At 40.9% G+C, this 21788-nt stretch overlaps 1 protein-coding gene across 5 annotated transcripts; it reads right to left on the bottom strand.

Moving 5' to 3' along the window:
- Positions 1 to 5290: 5290 nt before the first annotated feature.
- On the bottom strand, positions 5291 to 20567 carry LOC113015574 (ATP-dependent RNA helicase DDX3X-like). 5 transcript variants are annotated; one of them, XM_026157593.1, is made up of 20 exons: positions 20217 to 20567; positions 18536 to 18587; positions 17988 to 18035; positions 17231 to 17290; positions 16343 to 16543; positions 16091 to 16193; positions 15117 to 15236; positions 14497 to 14596; positions 14276 to 14411; positions 14093 to 14190; positions 13253 to 13351; positions 13000 to 13160; positions 12767 to 12911; positions 12382 to 12526; positions 11719 to 11769; positions 10476 to 10657; positions 10222 to 10339; positions 9928 to 10081; positions 9620 to 9747; positions 5291 to 6930 (listed from the first exon to the last, which is right to left on the bottom strand). In XM_026157593.1, exons 1-20 carry the CDS (start codon positions 20259 to 20261, stop codon positions 6851 to 6853), a joined length of 2226 nt encoding a protein of 741 aa, XP_026013378.1. In that variant the 5' UTR covers positions 20262 to 20567; the 3' UTR covers positions 5291 to 6850. The 5 variants fall into 5 exon arrangements, with proteins under 5 accessions (XP_026013378.1, XP_026013379.1, XP_026013380.1 ...); XM_026157594.1 differs by having other exon boundaries at positions 17231 to 17287; XM_026157595.1 differs by lacking the exon at positions 11719 to 11769.
- Positions 20568 to 21788: the final 1221 nt, after the last annotated feature.

Genomic DNA, 21788 nt, shown 5'->3' with positions numbered 1-21788 from the left:
ACAAATGATAATGAAGGTTATTTTTTGAGTTATTTAGGTTTAGACTAAGTTGTGGACTGCTGATGCTAGCACGTCACAGCCATGTTGCTAGCATGGCCGATAACCAGGAAGCACTGCGAGTACCTCCACCCCCAGAGAACCCCCGGCTTTCTGAGGTTTTTAAACAAGCTGATCATAGAAGGTATAAAACAGATTCATTTTTCTGACTCAATAGCTACGTCCAAGACAGAAGTGCCTAAAACCTGCATTCTATCTGAAGACCACCAGATGGCGATAGCTGTGCTTGCTAAAAGAACGCTTTCCTGCTGAGTTATGGGCTCAGTCACTCATTCAGTTTTTAATGTTTTTTTTTTAAGCCTATTTTGTAAATCTTGGTCATAATATGCTTCCAAAAGGATTATCTATGGTACACCTAATGGTAATCATTCACAAATTTTTAGCCAATGAGCAAGCAGTCTCAGTCATCTGTTTTTTTGTTTGTTTCTTTTTAAATCAAGATGGTAAAAGTGAAGATGCCAATATTAAGACTTCAAAGTGGGACTTGAGGATCAGATATATGGGCCAGATTTGCCTGATAAAATTCAGTTTCATTCTTACAAGTTAAATAAAAAAAAAATGTAAGGAAGAACCGTGGCTGCAAAAACCACCCAGTTAAAAAAAGAAAAGATGTGCACACAGGATAGGAGCGAGGTTTTAGGGTGTTTTGTTGTTTTTTTTTTTTTAATGGTCTTACACAAAATATATGCATCTGTATTTATGAAATGCAGGTGATTTTTGAAAATTACAACCACTGTTGAAACCCAGCCTTGCTATGGTGAGACGCTGACGGAGAAACGCTCCCCCACGTCGCATCTTTAACATTAAAAAGCTCACACTACCCCAGAAAAATAGAAATTTTTCACTCATACCAATGACATTCAACATTCAAGTGCCAGTGTTTTTGTTTACTGTCTTTTGGTCAAGTCACTTTGTAAAATATCAGCTTTTGTATTAGGCATAGAAAAATAAATATTTCTCAAAAATGCTTGATAAATTACACAAACTTGCAGTGAAAGTAGACTCAAGAACTCTGTGTGCAAACAGCTGAATCCTACCTTTGCTGTTAACTAGAACTCCACCTGGTCCCCAAAAAAAAAAAAAAACAATTAAAAATTTAAAAAAATTAAAAACAAAAATTCTCAAAGAACCTTTGCGCGCACACACACACACACACACACACACTTCTTATTTAACATCTCTACACTGTCTTCACACTCACTCTCAGTCGTACCTCTTTAGGATTAAAGGACGTGTGCTACAGAAGACTTTTGTTGAAGTCTTTTGTGTAAAACTCAGTGGTCTTTCTATAACGGAGGGGGCCCTGCAGGCCGCAGCAATGGAAGCATAGCACCATTAATTGTTCTCTGACCATCAGTGCTGTCTGTATCACAGGTAAGTTTGCTATCAGCTCCATTAGGGCTGGGTATCACCCTTCATTTAAGGCATCAGAAGGTTTTGGGAAACAAAAAAACAAAAAGAACTAAAGTGCTGGATCAGTTTTGCAGGAAGTAAACAAAGCATTTTCTGCATGACACAAACTTTTGTGTTTTTTCTTAAACTTTGTTTACTGCTGAAAGTGTGTGAGATAGTTAAGGTACATGCAGTGACACTAGCAAGACACTGATGATCAGTTAGCATGTAACAGTAGCACTGTTTACCATGTTACATGAGCATGTTACCAAGGTAGATTTGCTAATTAGCAGATGAAGAGTTTTGCGGTATTTTGCCAAAAAAATGAAGTCTTTCAGAATTCGTAATTGTGAGGACCAACGCGGTAGATAAAGTGCCTGATCTACATTCCTATCCATAATGCCCTGCTGCTCATATTTTCTCAAAAACGTAACATTAGCGGCACAAAACTGCAACATGTCCAAGTTTTAGCACCGGGAATCAGCTGTCAGTCAGTAAAAAATGTGCCTGAATTGTTCCGAGTCAAAAGCATTTACATAAAGTTTTAATTTTTTTTATCCCCGCATCATAACAGCATCTGACCGAGCAAACATTCCTACACTTACATAAAATAATAAAAAATTTTGCAATAGTTTGAAATACCCAGCCCTAACCAACAAATTTCAGTCTTTAGTGATTCAGCCACTTCAAAAGGCACCGTTCACATGTAAAACTCTGGGCTATTTCACATGTGCCAGTTTGTACTCGAGCAGAAAACTCGTGCAGAGAATCGTGGCGACCACACAGCGAAAGCAAGCCACAAGTTACTGAACTCTATTGCACTTGGGGTAAAAGTTCAGAGGGTTTTTTTTCCCCCCTCCACGCAGGAATTTGGGGGCACAGTGGTATTTAAGTGTTGCTCTAACACAGCTCAATGGTAAATACAACTGACAGGTAAAACCAGCCTGCCCTAGAAAAACACTGAAATACATTGCATATTTATGAACAACACTATTTGACACGATTGATCTACAAAGCAAGAGGTAAACTGAATTTTTACTCTCACAAGTCACACTGCATTTAAAAAGGTTCACCGGTTCCTTCATTTTTTAAATTTTTTTTCTAAAACAGATTCTCAATGTGCCGCCAAGCGCTTGTCAGAAGGCACAGCAACATCTACGCAACCACATCCACTCAATGGATTCGCCTGCGACGCCGCATGCCTGCAGCATTGGTAACAAAACAAATGGGACTACATTAAGCTTATGGTCAGCAGAACCCACTGATTCAAGTAAGAAATGCTTTCACACAGGGAAAATCAGTCAGCAGTATCCGACTGCCAGTTCAGTCAGTAAAGTTCCTCCTACAGAGTTTTAAAGGTTGAAGCTGATTTTATAACAATGCCAGCAAGACAGCTATTTAATTAAACCTCTAGGTGTGAAAGTGCAACTTAAAGACTTCTGTTTGTGTGTGAAGGGAGTTCTGTGATTGTCATTAGCAACTTGCTGTCCTGTTTCCTGCTTTTTCATTCCTTCAATGCTTTGCAACAGCTCTTACAAGAAGTCTGCAGGAGAAAGTAAAATGTTTCATGACCTCAAGAAGAAAGCTGATCAGTAAACAGGTGCTTTAAGAAAAAAGAGAGAGAAAAAAAAATCATCTATTGGGACACCTCTGACAGTTCTGGTCAACATTTGAATCACCGATTCAACCGCCGCTCATAGTCATTAAGCCCGTGTTAGACTGCAGTCTCAAACTTAGTGACAGCTGCGACAGTAACTGTTTATCTGACCCGCGCTGGAACAGCAGCTGAAAAGAAAACTCAAATTTCCTGTTTTTGGTTCGTTTGTAAATGCATAAAAAGGGACAGGTGGACATCGAGGAGTACAGCTGAATTCTATCATTCCACAGCCGTCCTTGAATGCAGCATTGTTCCTGGCCCCTCATTTTGAGTCAGACCAGGCTTAGTGAGATATCGTACAGTTATATTTGACTGGTGTCTTTTAGCACCAGAAAAGCTTCTGGAAAAATCTACTTTGTATATTTAGTAAATGAACAGCCAACTGCTTTAACTGCTTTAACCCCTTCAAACTCTTAAGGAAAAAAAAATGCTGTTAAACAAAGTTTCCCCAACGTCCCCCTCAAATGTAACCCGAGGGAAAGGGAGCTTAAGACTGATTAGAAGAGGCAAAAAATCAAAAGCAGGAAAAAACAAACAAACTATGATATAAAATAAATAACTGCAACATAATTAAAGCCTGCTTTAGAATTGGATTCATCTGCTTGGCATTTGAAACTTCTTGACCAAAAAACAACAACACTTGAATATGTTTTACAGTCTTGGTCCTGCTTTGTCAGAGTCAGTGGGCAGTTTGAGGGTTAATCCACCTGGTGCGCATTAATTTGGGTGAATTTATTTCTATACAGACGTGTGTATTCTCTTGAAAGAATACAAGCTTTTGTCTTCGAACTTTAGTCAGCGGTGTTCAAACTGCCCACTGTGCTAAGCTCACCAGACCCGTCTTGGTCTAGTGTTGAGTGATCAAGTGTGACTCTCATGCACACCAAGTGTTGTTTAACTTCACATTCTTTTTCTGTGGAGATTCCTCTCTGTTGAAACTATTTACATTTAATCTGAGTTCTACATGTAAACATAACTAAATTAATCCACCCCCACACTGGAGTAACAGAGCTTTTTTTTGGCTCTTAATAGGCCCAGTTTGGGGGGGTGGGAGTAGGAGGAGGATTGGATTTCTACCACTGAACCATCCAAATGTTCAGCGGAGATCCCTTTTCAAGTTCAATCAGGGACGAAACATGGACATCCTGGGTCAACAGGCCCCTTGAAGCCTGGTTGCAAAGCAGAGCCAAGTAGGGATAACCAAGGATTTAAATGCATGCGATCGGTTCTGTGCAGCAACTTTTCCACAAGCACAATTTACCCTGACAGTTTCTCACTGTGCTGAGCCGAGTTGGGTTTCGCATTCGACAATCGCGGCGGGACGCTGTCATCGTTTATTAATGTGCAGCACGTGCTGGGACGTGTCGTGCATGCAGAAGGTGAATACGTTGTAATAGCTGCCAAGACTGCCAGTCCAGATAGCAAACTACTCTGGAGAGTGGACGTGCATCAGTGCGAAGAAGTAGGAGTGTGGCCCATCTGGGAGCTCTGTGGGCTGGGTGGTAAGTGTTTTGAAAGCAATCATATGCTGCCAGTGTACGGCTGTTGTGCGCGTTGGCCGAAATCTAGTTTTGTAAACATTTCATCGAGGAAGTGACTTCAACACTGAGAAACACTATCTGCTGACTGAAAGCAGTAGTAAGAGGAGGAATTGGACCGAGACGCGATCTTGCACTTGATTACAGTTGCACACGTGGCTAAAACGTGCTGTAGATACGATGCATTGCATTCCTTGGGAAGCCCCAAGCTGTCTCTGCAGTGAAATTAATTCGTAAGGATGATCCAGTTCTTCACTTTTAACGCCCGACTTCAACAGAGCTTAAAAGACCTAACAGAATAAACTGGAATGACTACTTTTAGAGAAGACTCTTCATGCAACTCTCCAGGATAGAGTGAGCGAGAAAATTTGGACCTCTTTTTAGTTTGCGTATTTCCCCCCCTCAAGAGAAAGCTTCTCCCAAAACAAGGGTTTCAATGTTTGTGGTTAAAAGCAGCGGTAGATTCCCAAGAGCATGATGGCACTAAGAGTCAGCTGAACGGCCGCAGACACCGACACAATCTGGGAACTGTTTTCAGCAGCAGCCATGTAGTGTTTTCTAAGCAAAGGTGTTTCAAACTGTGTAGCGGTTACAGTATTTTAATGTGACTCGAGTGGCACCAGACTTTGGCTTTTTTTTTTTTTTAAATTACAGCAAGCTATGAGGAATTTGACATTTACGGCTACATATCTGGATAATAAGAGGGGGAGGAGCAACATAACGTGACTGCTGCTGGCCCTGTTAGTGGCACACAGTGACCCAACAATTAGTGACAAGATGGCTTTGAGAAACCAAACTGCAAGCTCAAAGCTGAGCTATAGATGTGACACAAGTGTCAATGAGTAGGACTCGGGTTCCCAAAAGCATACAGCCACTGTGGTCGGCCCTGCTCGTCGGCTCTTTGACTTTAACAGTACGATTAATGTTATTTTTGACCCATTTTATATTTACTCATCCAGAGTGAGTAAAGTAATCCACAAATATGCTTACAGTGGTTATATGCTTTGGGGAATTAGCTCAGTCTCTAATAGACAGATAAGGAAATGCTTTGAGTTTCCTCATCGTAGTTTTAGTTTAGTTTTTTTTTGCCAAGGTTTGATTTAGTTCAAGCCTAGTTTGCTTCCTTCCAAATAAAAATAAAGAAAACATATTTAAACCAACAAATGACACTGAATACACACTTTTAGTCACCGTGGGCCAATACTTGTGGACAGTTAACGTATTACGGCAATAAAAACAATGGAAATAAGAGACAAAGTTTAAATTCTTAAAGGCACAGTACAGAAACAAATGATTCTCCATAAACACTTATCTTAAAATTAAACAACAAACCAAAAAAAATGCTATTTGCAGTAACAACCATAAGTCCTAAGACTGTCTGCTATCCTCACTGCTAATGGCCGACAGCGCCATTTCAGTTTGTCCAGCCACTCGTCTCTTTGTTAGACATCTGTGTCAGACCTCGATAAAGTTTCATGTTTTAAAAAAGGTGAAAAAAAGAAAAGATTTTGTTTCTGTGGCCTCCAATACGTGAAGGCCAGTATTTTTGAATTTATACGCAGACATGTTTTGCTTTTATGTCCTGCCTATAGCTATATTTTAGAAAAGTTTTTGGCCAGCGATTTACAACATGGCCGTGCGTTAAATACAAAGATGACATGAGGTCACGCGGGGAGTGTAAATGCAGACGAAAACACAGTGAAATCAAACTCAAATATAAGGTGGGGGGAAATAAAGAAAGGATTTCCCCCTCTTTGAAGAAGCCCACACGCTGAAATCTCAGGGAATTAAACACCCAGGTCTTTTTACCAGCACACACGTGTCACAGAGGGAAAATGGTCTTAAGGTGGCTGCTAGCTGGAAGCTAACAAGTAAGCCTGTGTCCAGTGTTTAAAAAGTAAACAACTAAAATTCAACAATCTCTTCATAATGTGGTCTTTTTCAAGAGGAGAAAAGCTAATTTACCAAAACAAAAAAGGTGGACATAGAAAGCACAAGAAAACTCTTCCAACGACTTAAAAGACATGAAGGATGGGGATGGAAGCTACATAAATGAGCATAAATAGTTTAATAACATGCATGGGGGTTTCTTGGGGTTAATGGTGGTAACAAGACAGTTGGGATGCAGACGTCGATGTGGAGAAAGAATGGAGGATGAGTGAGAAGAGGAAAGAGGGATGAGCGAGGGAGGGAGGGATGGAGAAACCTAGTTGCCCCACCAGTCAACTTGAGAGTGTGAGTAGTTTCCTCCGTAGCCATCGCTGGTGTAGAAGTTGCTGAAGCCGCCTGAGAAGACAAAGGGAAGAGAAAAGAAAGCCTTCTTAATCAAGTAAAACTTTTGTAGCATTTCATCGCCCAAGTATCAGAAATTAGTGTTTCCAGGCAAAACAAATCTCTATAATGCAGGTCTGGTGTAAAACATTTATCCTGAATGTGCAGTTCTGTAAAACAATAATTCGCACTGAATATATTCAGTATATATTCGCCATCAAAATATATTAAAAGTACAACAATTGTTACGATTCGGTGTTGTCAGTGTTTTGTTTTAGGCGTGACTGTTATGTTTCCTGTTTTACTTTGAAGGTCTGTTGTATCTCAGTGTGTTCAGTTCACCTTTTTTTTTTTGTCTCGTCAGGTCTGATTTGCCCCAGCTGTGTTTCCCTCCTGTGGTTCATTCCCTGATTGCACCCTCTATGTATTTAAGCCTTGTGTTTCAGTTTGTGATGGTCGCGATCTTCCCCCCCCGGTTGTAAATAGTTTGGTGTTTTGATGTAAATAGTTGTCGATACTTTCGTTTTGGGATTTTTTTTTTGTGGAGACCCGTAGTAGTTTTGTTTTGCCTTATTTTTATTTTTCCTGTGTTGCACGCCGGTTGCCTAGGCCGGGGTGTAACACAATATATGGCAAACTCAAGTGCTCTTCTTTTATTTCTCTCTATACAAGCTCTCAGAAAACGGGAAAAAAGTATCCCGGGGGGCCCAGTAAAAAGCAACACAATGAACATCATGTGACTACAATCATGTGCACAATAATCACCCTACATCAGGGGTCTCAAACTCAAATGAGCCGCGGGCCACTTCTGGCACCATCATCTTATTGGAGGGCCACTTTAGTGTCCAAGTAGTACAAAAAACAAACACGAAAACACCCACTAATATATCCTAAAATGTAGTGTTTTGCTTGTTTTATTTAATTCCAAATATTGTGTAACAAGACAAAATTGCAAACATGAACGCAATTTTTTTTTTCTCACTCTCAACTATCTGAAGCCTTTCAGTTTCAGTTGTCATATGCAAGTTAGCACAAGGTCAACATTGCAATGAGATGTATTTGACGAGCAGACGACAGTCACTCAGCAGTGTAGTACAGTAGTTTCATTGAACTACCAAATAAACAGCTGGCAGCACTTTTGCTACAATTTTGTTTGTATTTAACAAAATAAAAATGCAGACATAAGCGTACACATTAGTTTTTGACTGCAAGAGAAAATTGTTTTCTTTCCAAATAATTCTCTCACTGAACTAACACAGCCCCGCAACATGTTTGCACTCTCTTGTTACCTCGGCCAGGTCCGCGGCTCCGAACCGCGGTAAGGAGACCTCTGGCTAATACTTTGGGTTCCGGCTCGTAGCCGGGAACTAGCGTTACTGTCTGGGTCAACTTTGCTAGCGAGAGACAGAGAGAGGCATTGAAAGGCTGCTCCAGCAGAACTTTATTGTTTCGGAGGAAAAAACGAACACAGCGTACAGTCGAGTCTTAATAGCGTACTTACAACTGGGCTCGTCAGGCTCTCTTTTTGGCTGTAGTGGTTATTTTTATATTTACATGCTTCCAGCTCCCGTTTCTGCTCGGTAGCACCTTGTACTTTTCTACTTTCCTTTTTCTCCCTCCCTCACGCTCACACAGAGAAAAGCGGGAGGGGCGGTCCCACACATTCTCCCTGCAGCACGGACTACACCGCCCGTGAGGCTACAGTCTTAACCCTTTAAAGCCAGTTGGAGCGGGCATGCTCCGTTTTGCGTAGCTATTTTTAAATCCCAGTAGCACCGAAACCACGTAAGCTTGCCCTCGGTCACAGTTTCCTTCCACATATAGCTTTGCAAAAACTGCATAAAAAGCACTTGCAGCAACAAAAACATAATATTCCAGAAACACGCTTTGCCGATCCGATCAGCTGTTTGTAACACTTCCTACGTCCATCAGCCTGAACTATCGCATGTCCGCCATGTCCTGCCCGAAACCGGAAGTGACGTCATTTTACGGAAATGTAGTTTTTCACCATCAGGGCCTTATGAGCCTATACTGGTCTTTTTAAAAGTTATGTTTGACTTTATGACTTTCTGTGTCGTTTCTGGGATGCTTAGGACTCATATTGCACTGCTGGAAATAGTTTATTTTGATGCATATGCTGTTTTTCTTTGCAAATTTGCAGTATAATATTTATTTTCGTTTTTCCTGCATTATATAAAAATTGGTGTATTTCAAAAATAAAACTATGAAGACACTTAAAATAAATTTCCTGTGGTGGGAAACTATTTTGTGCAACTTTTTTGTATTTACAGTTTTGAAGGATGAGCCTCTTAAATTTCTCTAACTAGAAATATATGTTAAAAAAACAAAACGATTTTCAATTTTTTTGTAGTTTATTGCATTTTTTGCAATTTATGTAATTACTATGCACTTAATGCAGATATATTATTTAAATTTGGGCTATAATGGTTGTATTGATGTATATCAACTTGAAATGCTCCCAAAAATGGCTTCACAGCATGTAAAAATATAATATAAGCTCTGGCGGACTTGGTTCTATGCTAGGTCTTAAAGGGTTAAAGGGCCATGCCTGTAACACTCTGCCGTCGTGTTAAATCATTTTTGGTAAAATAATTTCTTTCTTCACATCAATATGCGGGCCGCGAGTTTGAGACCCCTGCCTTACATTAATGAATAAATTTCTATCCAAAGATCAGAGCCTCACCTCCTCCAAAGGCACGGTTTCCTCCATGTCCTGCCTGGCTGCGTCCTCCTCCACGTCCTCCAAACCCTCCGGCGTTGACTCCTGCAGCAGTCTGACGATAATCTCGTGCTCCAAACCCGCCAGAGAACCTGTGGGATAAAAGAAAAATAAATAAATCAGTGTTTAGGGATTCTGATTAGACCAGCAAATGTTTTAATACTTATAACAAAAACAAACATTTGCAAGTTAAAGACAGAATCTGTGTGTGTGTGTGTGTGTGTGTGTGTGTGTGTGTGTGTGTGTGTGTGTGTGTGTGTGTGTGTACGTACCTCTTAGAGCGCCCTCTATTACTACTCTTGTGCTGGTGTTCATAGGCCAGGCTCTCGAGCCATGAGGGAACTTCCTGTTTGGCCTCTACTAGGATGTCCAGGAGGTCTTTAGTGATGTTCCCATTTTTGTCATTGAAGAATGATGTTGCCAGCCCTACAGGAAACAGAAAAAAACCCCAAAAAACACTTAAAAACAGGAGACATTTTTTGAAGCAATATAAGTAAGAGCAGTAAATGGGGTTCATCCTAAATCAAGAGGATGCTTCCCTTAAATCACATTACTTTTAGCCTTACCCAGGTTTCCTACTCGTCCCGTACGTCCAATACGGTGGACGTACTCCTCTATGTCGCTTGGCAGGTCAAAGTTAATAACATGTTTCACGTTGGAGATGTCCAAACCCCGAGCTGCTACCTGAGATCACAAAAACAGGAGCAGATACTTTAAAAACTCACACCTTCAGTTTTATGTCGATTGTGGTTGTCAGTTAACAGAAAGGTTCCTCTTGTGGTTCACCGTAACGTGTACCCAACAGGATGTTTTTACTGACCGCTGTAGCCACCAGGATGGGACATTTTCCTGATCTGAACTGGTTCAGGGCCTCCTCTCGATCTCTCTGGGAACGGTCACCATGGATACTGGTGCAGGCGTAGCCTTCCCGATATAGGAAGTCCTCCAAGGCGTCTGCACCTTTCTTGGTCTCCACAAAAACCAGGGTCAATGAGTCCTTACCTGGTCAACCAAGAGGGGGAAACACTGGGTGTTAATGCTACAAAGAATAAAACAACTGTAGAGCTGCACTGTGTTTGGACTAAATAAAGACTGAGTTTAATAATCCTGCGCCACTATGACTCTGGCTTTATGTAGCAGACATACTGGACCAAATTGTGGAACAAACAAATAATGAAGTTACAGTCATGCTGGAATTATATAGAATTTAAGTGCACGAGCAATTATGAGAACCAAGCACATAAATTAAAATCCATCCCTGATGGCCTAGCCTGCTAAACTGAACTTTAAGCTTCTCAGTCCACTACATGAGATTGATTTGCCTTCTAGCCAATGGGATCAGTTAGCATCTAAATGAATCATACAATTTTACGTGTGAACGGTTTTCTGCTGCCATGCACACATAAATCAACGCCCTTGATTGTATATGAAATCCTCCATAGCACATCAGTTAGTGGGTTTGTTGCAGCAGCCCTGTATACAGATCATATGTTTACATGTATATACATGTGTCAGTCCATGGGGTGACTAACATGCAGGTTTCAGGGTTAAATCTACCAGCATTACTTTACAGCAGATGTTGTTATATGAGCAGAACAGTGCAACAGGCAGCAGGAGGTGCAGTGTGGGTAAAATGACCAGCAGCAATGTGTTTTCATGCAGATTTCACTAGAGGCACTGATGGAAAGATTCTGGTCACTGTATTCTTCCCGCATCAACATCATCAATTGACCTACACTTATATCAAAAGTTAGATACACGGCAACACACGAACACAACATGACCAGACTCTCTCCATTAAAGCTATGGGTTTGACCTAAAGACATCACAGCAACATACTTTAAAGATGACACAAAAACAACCTTAAGCTATAAAATCAAACAACAGGCATGTTTAATTTCACATGAGAGGACCCGACGTGTGAAATGGGACACAGAACCTAAATAAACATAATAAACAGGAGATTCTCCATCCACGAAAAAAAAAGAACAGAACAGTAAAGTCGAGCAAAATTATTTAAAATATGAAATGACAGATAAAAGTTTCCTGTTTGAGGATCTTACCAGGTTTCTCTATGTTGTCTCCAGTACTGTCCTGTACCTCACTTGGGATGGCTTGGGATAAAACCACAAACCACTGACATGTAAACTCCAGTTTGAAAGCAATGCTTGTGTGTCTGATATTGCTGATTTAACAGAGGTTTAAAATGTTGCCATATAATCACTAACAAAACAATAAGGTTGTTTTCCCAGCCACAAACAATTAAAAATCCTCTTTTTTTTTAGTTCAGTCTGAAGAAGAAGATATTTTGTAATAAAAATAGACCACTGCCATCTGGAGGCAAATATAATCCAGGAAACACAATGTTTCTTGCCAACTACCACAAATATAGAAAGAGCATCTTTTAAATTAGAGGTTTTAAACCTTTTTCAGGGCAGCCTAGAGGTATACATCTTCCTAATTTCACACACAAACATATCTAAGTGAAATTTTCACTGAAAGACAAAGGGTGCTGATGGACATTACACTGTGCTAAGCATGGGGAACACAGTAATGTATTGGTTGAGATGTGAGGATGACAATATGATGATGACCATAAGACAGGGGAAATAAAATCGCACTGTGTGTGTGTGGTTCGAGATAATTGCAGATAAGTCTACTCAGGCTGCAATCAGTATTTATGTTATGTGTTGGGACATGTGGCAGTTGAGCTGAGATCGGCTCACCTGTAGCGCTTAGCAGGTCCAAGAGGAAAGACCGCTTATCACTCTCTTCCACCCACACCACTTTCTGCGTGATGTTCTCCGAGGTGGAACCCACTCTGCCCACCGCCAGGAAGATGTAATCCTCCAGGAAATCCCGAGCTAAGATCTGCAGGATGAGCAAAATATGTGATTAACACAACTGTTTTGCACCGTCTGACTAAACAGATGGAAAATTTTACATCTTTAAAATGAAGCACTGATCACCATGTGAATGCTTGCTGCACTTTTCTTTATTAGTAACGGGCGGATTAAAACAAAAAACAAACAAAAGAAAAAAGAAGAAGAAGAAGAGGAAGAAGAAAAGTTCCAATTTCTATCACAATTACTGCAGATAATGAAGATATACCTGGATTTCTTTGGGAAACGTAGCGCTGAACATCATAGTTTGTCGGATGCCTTTAGGAGGCATGGTGTCCTGTTCGACGATGCGCCGTATCTGTGGTTCAAAGCCCATGTCCAGCATACGGTCAGCCTCATCTAGGACCAGGTAGCTAAAGGAAACAGAAGAAAAGAGTTTGAAATTTGGAAAAAATGAAACAGACATTTACCCATCACTCACTCCTCGCGTTTAGGTCTTACTTGCAGTAGTCCAGTCCGATCTTCCCTCTCTCCATCATGTCCACGAGTCTTCCTGGAGTGGCCACCAGCAGGTGACAGCCTCTCTCCAGGTCTCTGATCTGCTGGCCAATGTCTGCTCCTCCATACACAACACAGGGACGCACTCTGGAGCGGTAGGAAAACTAACAGGAAAATACAATGTATTAACAATTACACACAAATTTAAAAATCACATCATTAAATAAAATTATTACACACTAATGTGTTTAAATACCTTCCTTGCTTCATCATATATCTGCAGTGCCAGTTCTCTGGTGGGAGCCAGCACCAGGGAGATGGGGTACTGCTTGCGACGGCCATACTTTCCATTCTCCTGCAAAGCAGCAATGACACAACATTTAAGTCTCACAGCAACAAACGTGATTGAGAACAGAACATGTGGCAAACCTATCAGGGACTAGTATGACTCGTGAGAGCAAAAATCCCCTAAAGGCTTCACAATGTAAATTAGGGGAGAACTCGTGTAACAGGAATTACCAGACAATTATCAGAGACGTGGCACTCAAATAATTCCAGATTTAAAGTTCATGGAATAATTCAACAACAGTGAAGTTAGCCGAATAAAAACTTTAAAGCTTTAAAATCAGACTTACCTGCTGATAATTTTCTTTCTCAATAACAGCTTAAATTAAATTAGACAAAATAACTCCCTAAATAGGTGCCAGGTGTCATATCGAGATGGCTGCTGACAGGTAGGACTTGTGTCTTAAAGGGTTTTGCTTTTCTTTAACTGCTGCTTGTTTTGCCTCTTCTTTGATGGTCTAGTATACTACTGGTATCAAAAAAGATCAACTTAAGCAGGTCTGCTTGTTTGTTGCAGTGACTGAAACTCGTGCTCACCGTTTGTGGTAGCATATGAACAATACCCATTCATTTGTAGAAGTGTGCACGTGCCTGAAATTAATGCTTTTATTTTTAATCTGGAGGATATGCTTTAATTAAATTACTTTACCATGAAATCCCCCACAGCACCTGAACCATTTGTTTTGCCCCTTTCAAAGCCATGATGAAATTAGCTGTTTTTAACTAGATAATATTGATTTTTCTCTTTTACCTGTCCTGATGCTTTAGCTGCGTTAAGGGCCTCTCCTGGTCCATCAGTGTAGATCTGGCTGAGGACTGGCAAGAGGAATGCTGCCGTTTTCCCAGAGCCTGAAACACACAAGGACAGCCTCATCCATTTCTGCTGTTCCTCTCATCGACCCAATTCCAATATTTTGTTATGTTTGTGCACTACCTGTCTGTGCGCAGGCCATGAGGTCTCTCTTCGATTTAATAATAGGAATGGCGTATTTCTGGACAGGAGTGGGTCTGGTGTAGCGACTCAGAGCAATGTTACCCATGATAATCTCACCCATGTCCACGTCTTGGAACTGAGATCACAAACAGAAACGTGTACAGAAAGAGCAAAGAAAAGCAACAGTGCAGCTGGTATCTGATACAATGTGAGTAACTCACACTCTCGATGTGCTGAGGGCAGTTCTGTCCCGTGGCCTCAACAGGAATGTCATCGTATTTCTCAAAGTTAATCCCAGTGTTACTGCCAGAGAACAATTCACTACGGAGAGAGCAGCAAAGGTTAGTCGAATGCTCTGGAACTTTATTGCTCAGAGTAACTGCAGCAATTTCTTGGGATAATTTATCTGAATGACGAATTTTAAAAGAATAAAAACCTAGCATTATTTTTACTGGGGCTGGTCAGCCATTTGAATTTATCATGTGTCAGGTAAGGGAAATGCTGCAGAACCATAACAGACAAAGTTAAAGATGCTTCCATATTGACATCAGACTAGAAACCTGCAAATAAGTTAAGAACAAATGTCATTAAGATGACAACTGGAAATAACAAAACGTCAAAGAATTTGCTTTCACCTTCCTGTGTTTTACTCTGTTACACAAGAACCAATGAAATCCCAACAATATGACTCACAGTCTAATAGTGAAATAACACTAGTCTAATAATCTAATTCTGTGGACTAATTTTTAACTTTTGCAAAGTTTACCTGAAATTTCCTGATCTTACAATAAATTAGAAAGTAGACTACACCTCCCACAGCGGCTCAAAAGCACAGACTCACTGTTCAAGGCGTTCGTTGCGAGGGGTTGGTTTGGACCAGTCTCCGTCATCTCTGGATTCCTCCACCCAGCGGCTGTTTCCTCCTCCTCCTCCTCCATTACCAAATCCTCCATGCTCAAACCTGAACACAGCACGCACACATTAATGATGAATAATGAGGCTGATAGGTTTGTAGCTTGAACCCATCCGCTGGAACGTTGAAGACAATATAATTACACTGCAAAGCAAGACACAAGTAGGCAAGCTTCTTCATGTTTCTCGTGCACGGGAGAGAACCGGACAGGCACCGTTCCTTCGCTTGACCCCAGTTGCTCTCGTCCGTTCTCCCGTACCACTGTTCTTTTATTGAGGTTACATGAATATGCATAAGTTCATTAACATATGACGTCTACATACACACAAAGAATACCTTGCCTGTGTGTGTGTGTGTGTGTGTGTGTGTGTGTGTGTGTGTGTGTGTGTGTGGACTGCTGATCAAAGGGTCAAACATCCTTGGTCAGGAAGAGGGTAGCCTCCCTCTCACCCTAGATGGTTCATCCTAGATAACACGGTGAGGAAGTCCTGCAGTTCATCTAAACAAAGAGCACTTAGACTAGAACAGACGCAACTACGTTAATCCTACCATAAAACAATAAGACACGGTATGACCTCTCATGCTCCCAAAGTGCTGTCTAATACACACAAAGTTTGCAGACTATCAAGGATCAAAACCTCTACCAATCTACAACTAATTACAAAACTCTAAGCATATATAAGTAAATATTTCTAAGCATAAATGACAATCAACAATACAAATCTAACAGAGGCAACTTTTTCCAAATTATAGAACCACAGCTCTCCACTTAACATTTTTTGGGTAATAATAAACCATTTTAAGGGTTCACAAGAGGGTCGTTTTTTAGCTTTTATAGTAAACATGGGAATTTTCTGTTGACGCTGAACATAAGCTCTCAACACTGTATGTGATCCACTCACCTTCCTCGGCTAGCGTTGCCTCTGTCATTGAAGAAAGCAGACTTTCCACGGTTATTGCCAAAACTGCTATAGGCGTCCTTGGCAGTGTTCCAGCCACCTGCGTCTAAAAGGAGAACACCACAAAACTATCAGGTTTCGACAGCTAGCAGACGCATCCAGTCATTCATGTAGTGGAGAGGCAGGTAAATGAGCACATACTGGATGCACGAGCTAAGTAAAAGAAATGTTGGAAGCACTAAAACTGAATCGCACCTTTATTTTCATACCCAGCAAAGCCCATTGGCTGTGCTGGGTTAATGGGGTTGAAGGCTCCACCCCTGTTGTTGCGGTAACCACCTCCAACGCCACCTCTTCCCCGCTCCATGCGAGGCGGGCCACGGTTAAATGAGTTGCCCGTCATGCGATTGTCGTGGTAGCCGTTGACAAAGTTGTTGCGCGTGCCGTCCCAGCCGTCTGCAGAGAGGAAACAGTGCACAAAATAATTAATAAATACCATCACACCTGCAGGAACATCGTCTTCATGACCATCACTGCTGTTATTGGTGGAGCGCTGGCAATACATGCTATATGGGCAAAAGTATTTGGCTACACCTCTTACATCTTTTCAATTCAAGTGTTTTCAGTCCCATTGTCACGGGTGTAAAACTCGTAAAGTTGCCAACGCTTTGCTGACTCAGCAAACCTCCTCTAGCATTAACATCAGCACAAAAACTGCGCTGGGAGCGTCATGGTATGATCAACAGCTTCTGTAGGTGTAATGTGTGGGTGGCCCAGTATTTTGTCCATATAGTGTTGTTTCAGCATACCAATAAAACACCAGCGATTATATTTTAGCCCTTTTGACATCTATCAAATTAATTTTTAATGAAAAATGTACTTTTGTGAACAGGTAGGAAATTAGATGCATCAGGTCAAAATGATTAAACAAACCAACTCAAAGAAGCACTTTCAGATGCTTCTGCTGCTGCTTCCGATATGCAGCCGCACTTAAATGTTAAGGCATTCACTATGAACTCATCAATAAGTCAATTTACAAAAAACAACAACAACTCTAAAATCAATATAAAAAAAAAAAAGACCAATTCCCCAACTTCTGCACAACTCTATCCAAGAAAATCAGAAGTTCAGAGAGGAACTTACAGTTGGCTGCAGGCGCGATGGTGTAACCACCCTGTCGCCCAGCAGCAAAGGCATTTCCTGCTGGATTAGGAGATGAAATTCCAGTTGTAACTCATGGTTAAAAACAGATGCTGATATAATAGAGATACTTTGTAGAGTTACAAGTGTGGGGTCTTTTAGAATACTATGTCTTCCTCACTATTCCAAAAATCAACCATAGGTGGTAATAACGTTTAAAAAAAACAGAGCATAGAGGAAGGAGATCGACTGCTAATCATAGAGAAATAAAGATGGACAGAGCTGAAAATTGTGTCTGAAAAGCAAAACCAGACCTGAAGTGCTTTAAACTTGCACTCTTTTTATTTGCCATATAGGGAAAACCTGACATCAGCTCCCACTCTGTGACCTCACTAAAACATTCCCTGCTTCAGGTCACAATCAACACAACTTAAAGGCCATCTTGTAAATTTTATTTGTTTCAAGAGTCACAAAGGAGCATTATCCAGGGTACGCTCGTTGCTACTTGGCAATCACAAATCATTAGCCAATGAGAGTGCACTTTCGCAGTTCGACCTGCCCTTCGCACATCACATCAAATATCACGATGTCGATGGATTTCACTAATCAATCAGTGAAAACACAGAAATTCAGCTATGAAAGCTGAAAATGAAAATGATTTATTTGGTAGGAATCAGTGATGGGAGTTCCCAGTGGCCTAAAAATAAACACAATTCAGATTTTTCTTTATAGGAAACAAGGTTAAGTGGATCCTACTCACCATTTTTGGGAGCATCTTTGTTCCTTAAATGTGGAGGTATGTATCGCCCTGCAAAAGAGACAGACAGCCAAGAATCAGTCAGCGCTTACGTCACACTGCATTTATAATCAAATCTAACTAACCATTTCAAGGTTGACCCACAAATTATGACTGCAATGACAAAAGATTATTAAACTATAATGTAAAGAAAAACTTAAAGGTGACATGCAAATATTCATTTTCACATGGTTGCAACTAAATGTCACTGTATTAAAAACAGATGTTCTGCACTTAAATAAAAATAGATCATGTAACTGAAAAGTCACCGTGTTTAATGAATAATAAAAGATTTAAAGACAAAATTTCTTCAAAACCTTTGCATCATCCAAAGACATGCATATTTTAAGTTAACAGAAAAATCTGCTTTCAGTATCACCACACAGCACCAGGGATGCATTTACACTGTACCACATGCAGACATACAGCAGTCACTTTTTTTTTTTTTTAAACCTGTTTGTTTTTATCATGACAAAATGAAAAATTCTAACAAAAACACAAAGGCTGCTTACTGCTATTGCCGCCACCTTGTCCGTCTGCAGCGCTCAAGTCTAGGACAGCGAGCTAGAGGGGGGAAAAAACAAAACACAAAAACAGAAAACGACTCACTGACCCACTTCAAGCAACCTAAAACTTTAAGTTACATTTTAACAAAATGAATTATCAAAGCTATTACTGCCCATGTCTTACATTAACTGGTCGCATTACAAGTTGATTTTTCTCCATCATAGACACAAACACAGAGTAGCATTTCTGTAGTAATCTCCCTATTGGTTCTCAGTTGTCTAGGTTTTCAGTAGCTAATGCTACAAGACAGCTCAGTGTCACTGGTATATGTATCCACCATCACCAACCCCAAGTCAATATTTTTCCTCTCAAATACCGTTGGTTCCCTGTTTCTTTCTGTAGTTTTCCATTACACCCAAGCAACATTTAGTCCCATAAATTAAGAATGCCTGTAAAACCAAATAAGTGGAAACTAGTCTTTAGATTGTTAGGCAGGCTGTGTTTGAGGCCACAGACCACTTATCCTTAAGAGTAGGTGACACAGAGAGCTGCTGCCCTACCTTTTAAAAAAAACGTTTCTGTATAATAAGGAGTGTGAAAATTTTTCTTGCATGAACTAGTTTGAGTACTCAGATTTGACATGAAAAAAGAAAACTAGAAGTCATTTTTATTTTTGTATTCTGCAGCAGACTTAAAAAACAAACAAAAAAAAGAGCGAGGGAAAGGGAGACAGAGATGTGAGCTCCAGCGTGCTGAATTCCTATCATGATGATGTCAGCAAACTGCACCCAGCCACAGCTGGTCTGGGATACTGAGATGCGATGCTGGTGCGTCAAATCTCACTGCTGTCCAGGGAACAACTTTGTATTTAATGCTTTCATTACCAAAAATCTAACTGTGTTGGGGGGTGGCGGCGGTGACATTCAGCTTAAGCCAACTAAACTCATGAGGATGTATAAGTCGCTGAAATAGGGGCCTAGGTTGCGCATCACACTCCTTCTTAGACATTTTTCCCCAATAGGGGCTCTCCAAAATATCAACCGAGTACATGCAGTACTTTTCTGTTACCATCCAGCCAGACACAGATAGACTACGTTGCTGGTGACGCAGAAGAAATGACCATCTCTTAGCGGGACGCAGTCAACATAAAAACATGGAAGTCTGGAAAATGCTGCGTATCATCTAAAAGCCGGGGAGGGCGACAGTCACGCCGCATTGTTTGTGTAGCAAGCAGACCCGCAGGTTCCAGCCACATTGACCTCCATTTTATTATTATATCGAGCTGCAAGACAAGCGCAGTGAACGTAACAGTTGAGGGGTGCGTTTCATGTGTTCATATGAGGGGGCCAGAGGAACCACTCGTGCGTCATTTCGCATTTAGCTCTTCGTTTTAAAGAACACCGATCAGTCTAGCAGCAAAACACGGATGTTTTATTTCTAGAATGCAATTCAATAAAGGCATTCTTGGTCAGGTTGTAGAGGGGCCAAAACATTTTTCATGTCGTATGCTCCGCAGCCACCGTCAGACGTGTGCGCGAACAAAAGCAGCGCACCCGACGTTAAGCTAGCACAATAGCATACTGTTAGCAGACCCAGGCTAGCCGGCAAGCTAATGTTTACCACTGCCGTTTTTTTACATTACTTCTAAAGCGAACATTTAAGACATATAAAAGAAACACAGCTTACCTGCTGTTCTAGACCGTGGGCATTTTCGACGGCCACATGACTCATAACTATAGAATATGGAGGAAAAATGATGCCGTTGAAAAGGGGACCTCTTTGTTTGCCGGGTTTTGATGTTGTTATTATTTCTCCTTTGCGTCTCGCCCGTTTCTGTGGTTATGTAAAATGACAGCTATTTCATTTCCTTAATGGTTTCAGATAACTTTTTAAAACGATATTACTGAATTTCAAGTGGCAATAAAGTCCAGTATTTTCAGCTTCAAGGTTGATACTTCAAGCAAACACAGCTGTTGTCTGTTTGCTCTTTAGCTGAAGCTGAGACGAAGCCACCACGAAGCGCGTGAAGGGAACGCGAACAATGTGAACGCAACTATCCGGTGACGCCAAAATAAAAGGTTAAAAAACAAACAAACTAGGTATAATTTTATATCTATATCAAATTTTAGGCCATAATAATAATAATAATAATAACAATAATAACGTATACTATCATACTATTAATGTTTTGTGTTCTTAAACTTGTTCTTAAACTTAAGAAAGACGATAAGAGGCTTACATCCCCTTAATTTGAAATGTCCCTATTTCCGGACTGCTAGTAATACTAGCAAACTTGGCAGACGCCTCTCGAATGTTATTAATCTAGAAATCGCGAGATTTTAGTAGTAGGTTGTCGCGATATCGCCGTTACACAAATATTCTAGCGGAGAATTAAGTAGATTTTCAGTTGCTTTTTTTCACTTGCTTTCAAAATCTTGGCACTCACATAAAACAAATATGATAATGCTTTTATCACACATCTTGCATTAGGTTGTGCCACACAATGTTTAAATTGCGATTTGTAATGTGGTCTGAGGCATTTGTGCAAGTTTCCCGACTGAAAAGCAATCAAGTCTGACAGAGGTCAGAGTGTACAATGCGCACATAATATAAATAAAAATGCATGTATATATATATATATATATATATATATATATATATATATAAAAACACCCAGCACGCCCCTGCGGGCGGTTTATCCTTCAAGCTCGGGTCCTCTACCAGAGGCCTGGGAGCTTGAGGGTCCTGCGCAGTATCTTAGCTGTTCCCAGGACTGCGCTCTTCTGGACAGAGATCTCCGATGTTGTTCCCGGGATCTGCTGGAGCCACTCGCCTAGCTTGGGAGTCACCGCACCTAGTGCTCCGATTACCACGGGGACCACCATTACCTTCACCCTCCACATCCTCTCAAGCTCTTCTCTGAGCCCTTGGTATTTCTCCAGCTTCTCGTGTTCCTTCTTCCTGATATTGCTGTCATTCGGAACCGCTACATCGATCACTACGGCCGTCTTCTTCTGTTTATCTACCACCACTATGTCCGGTTGGTTAGCCACCACCATTTTGTCCGTCTGTATCTGGAAGTCCCACAGGATCTTAGCTCGGTCATTCTCCACCACCCTTGGGGGCATCTCCCATTTTGACCTCGGGACTTCTAGGTTATACTCGGCACAGATGTTCCTGTACACTATGCCGGCCACTTGGTTATGGCGTTCCATGTATGCCTTGCCTGCTAGCATCTTGCACCCTGCTGTTATGTGC

Source organism: Astatotilapia calliptera, chromosome 23 (assembly GCF_900246225.1).
Source record: "Astatotilapia calliptera chromosome 23, fAstCal1.2, whole genome shotgun sequence".
NCBI lineage: Eukaryota > Metazoa > Chordata > Actinopteri > Cichliformes > Cichlidae > Astatotilapia > Astatotilapia calliptera.
The sequence above is the reverse complement of the archived record's forward strand: the minus strand, read 5'-3'. Positions and strand labels throughout refer to the sequence as shown.

Excerpts from the sequence above, each read along its gene's own strand:
- LOC113015574 (XM_026157593.1), bottom strand. The coding sequence starts at position 20,261 with ATGAGTCATGTGGCCGTCGAAAATGCCCACGGTCTAGAACAGCAG. Across the intron at positions 18,036-18,535 it reads ACAAGGTGGCGGCAATAGCA|GGCGATACATACCTCCACAT; the intron begins GTAAGCAGCCTT and ends TCTCTTTTGCAG. Across the intron at positions 10,658-11,718 it reads AGACAACATAGAGAAACCTG|GTAAGGACTCATTGACCCTG; the intron begins GTAAGATCCTCA and ends TTGGTTGACCAG.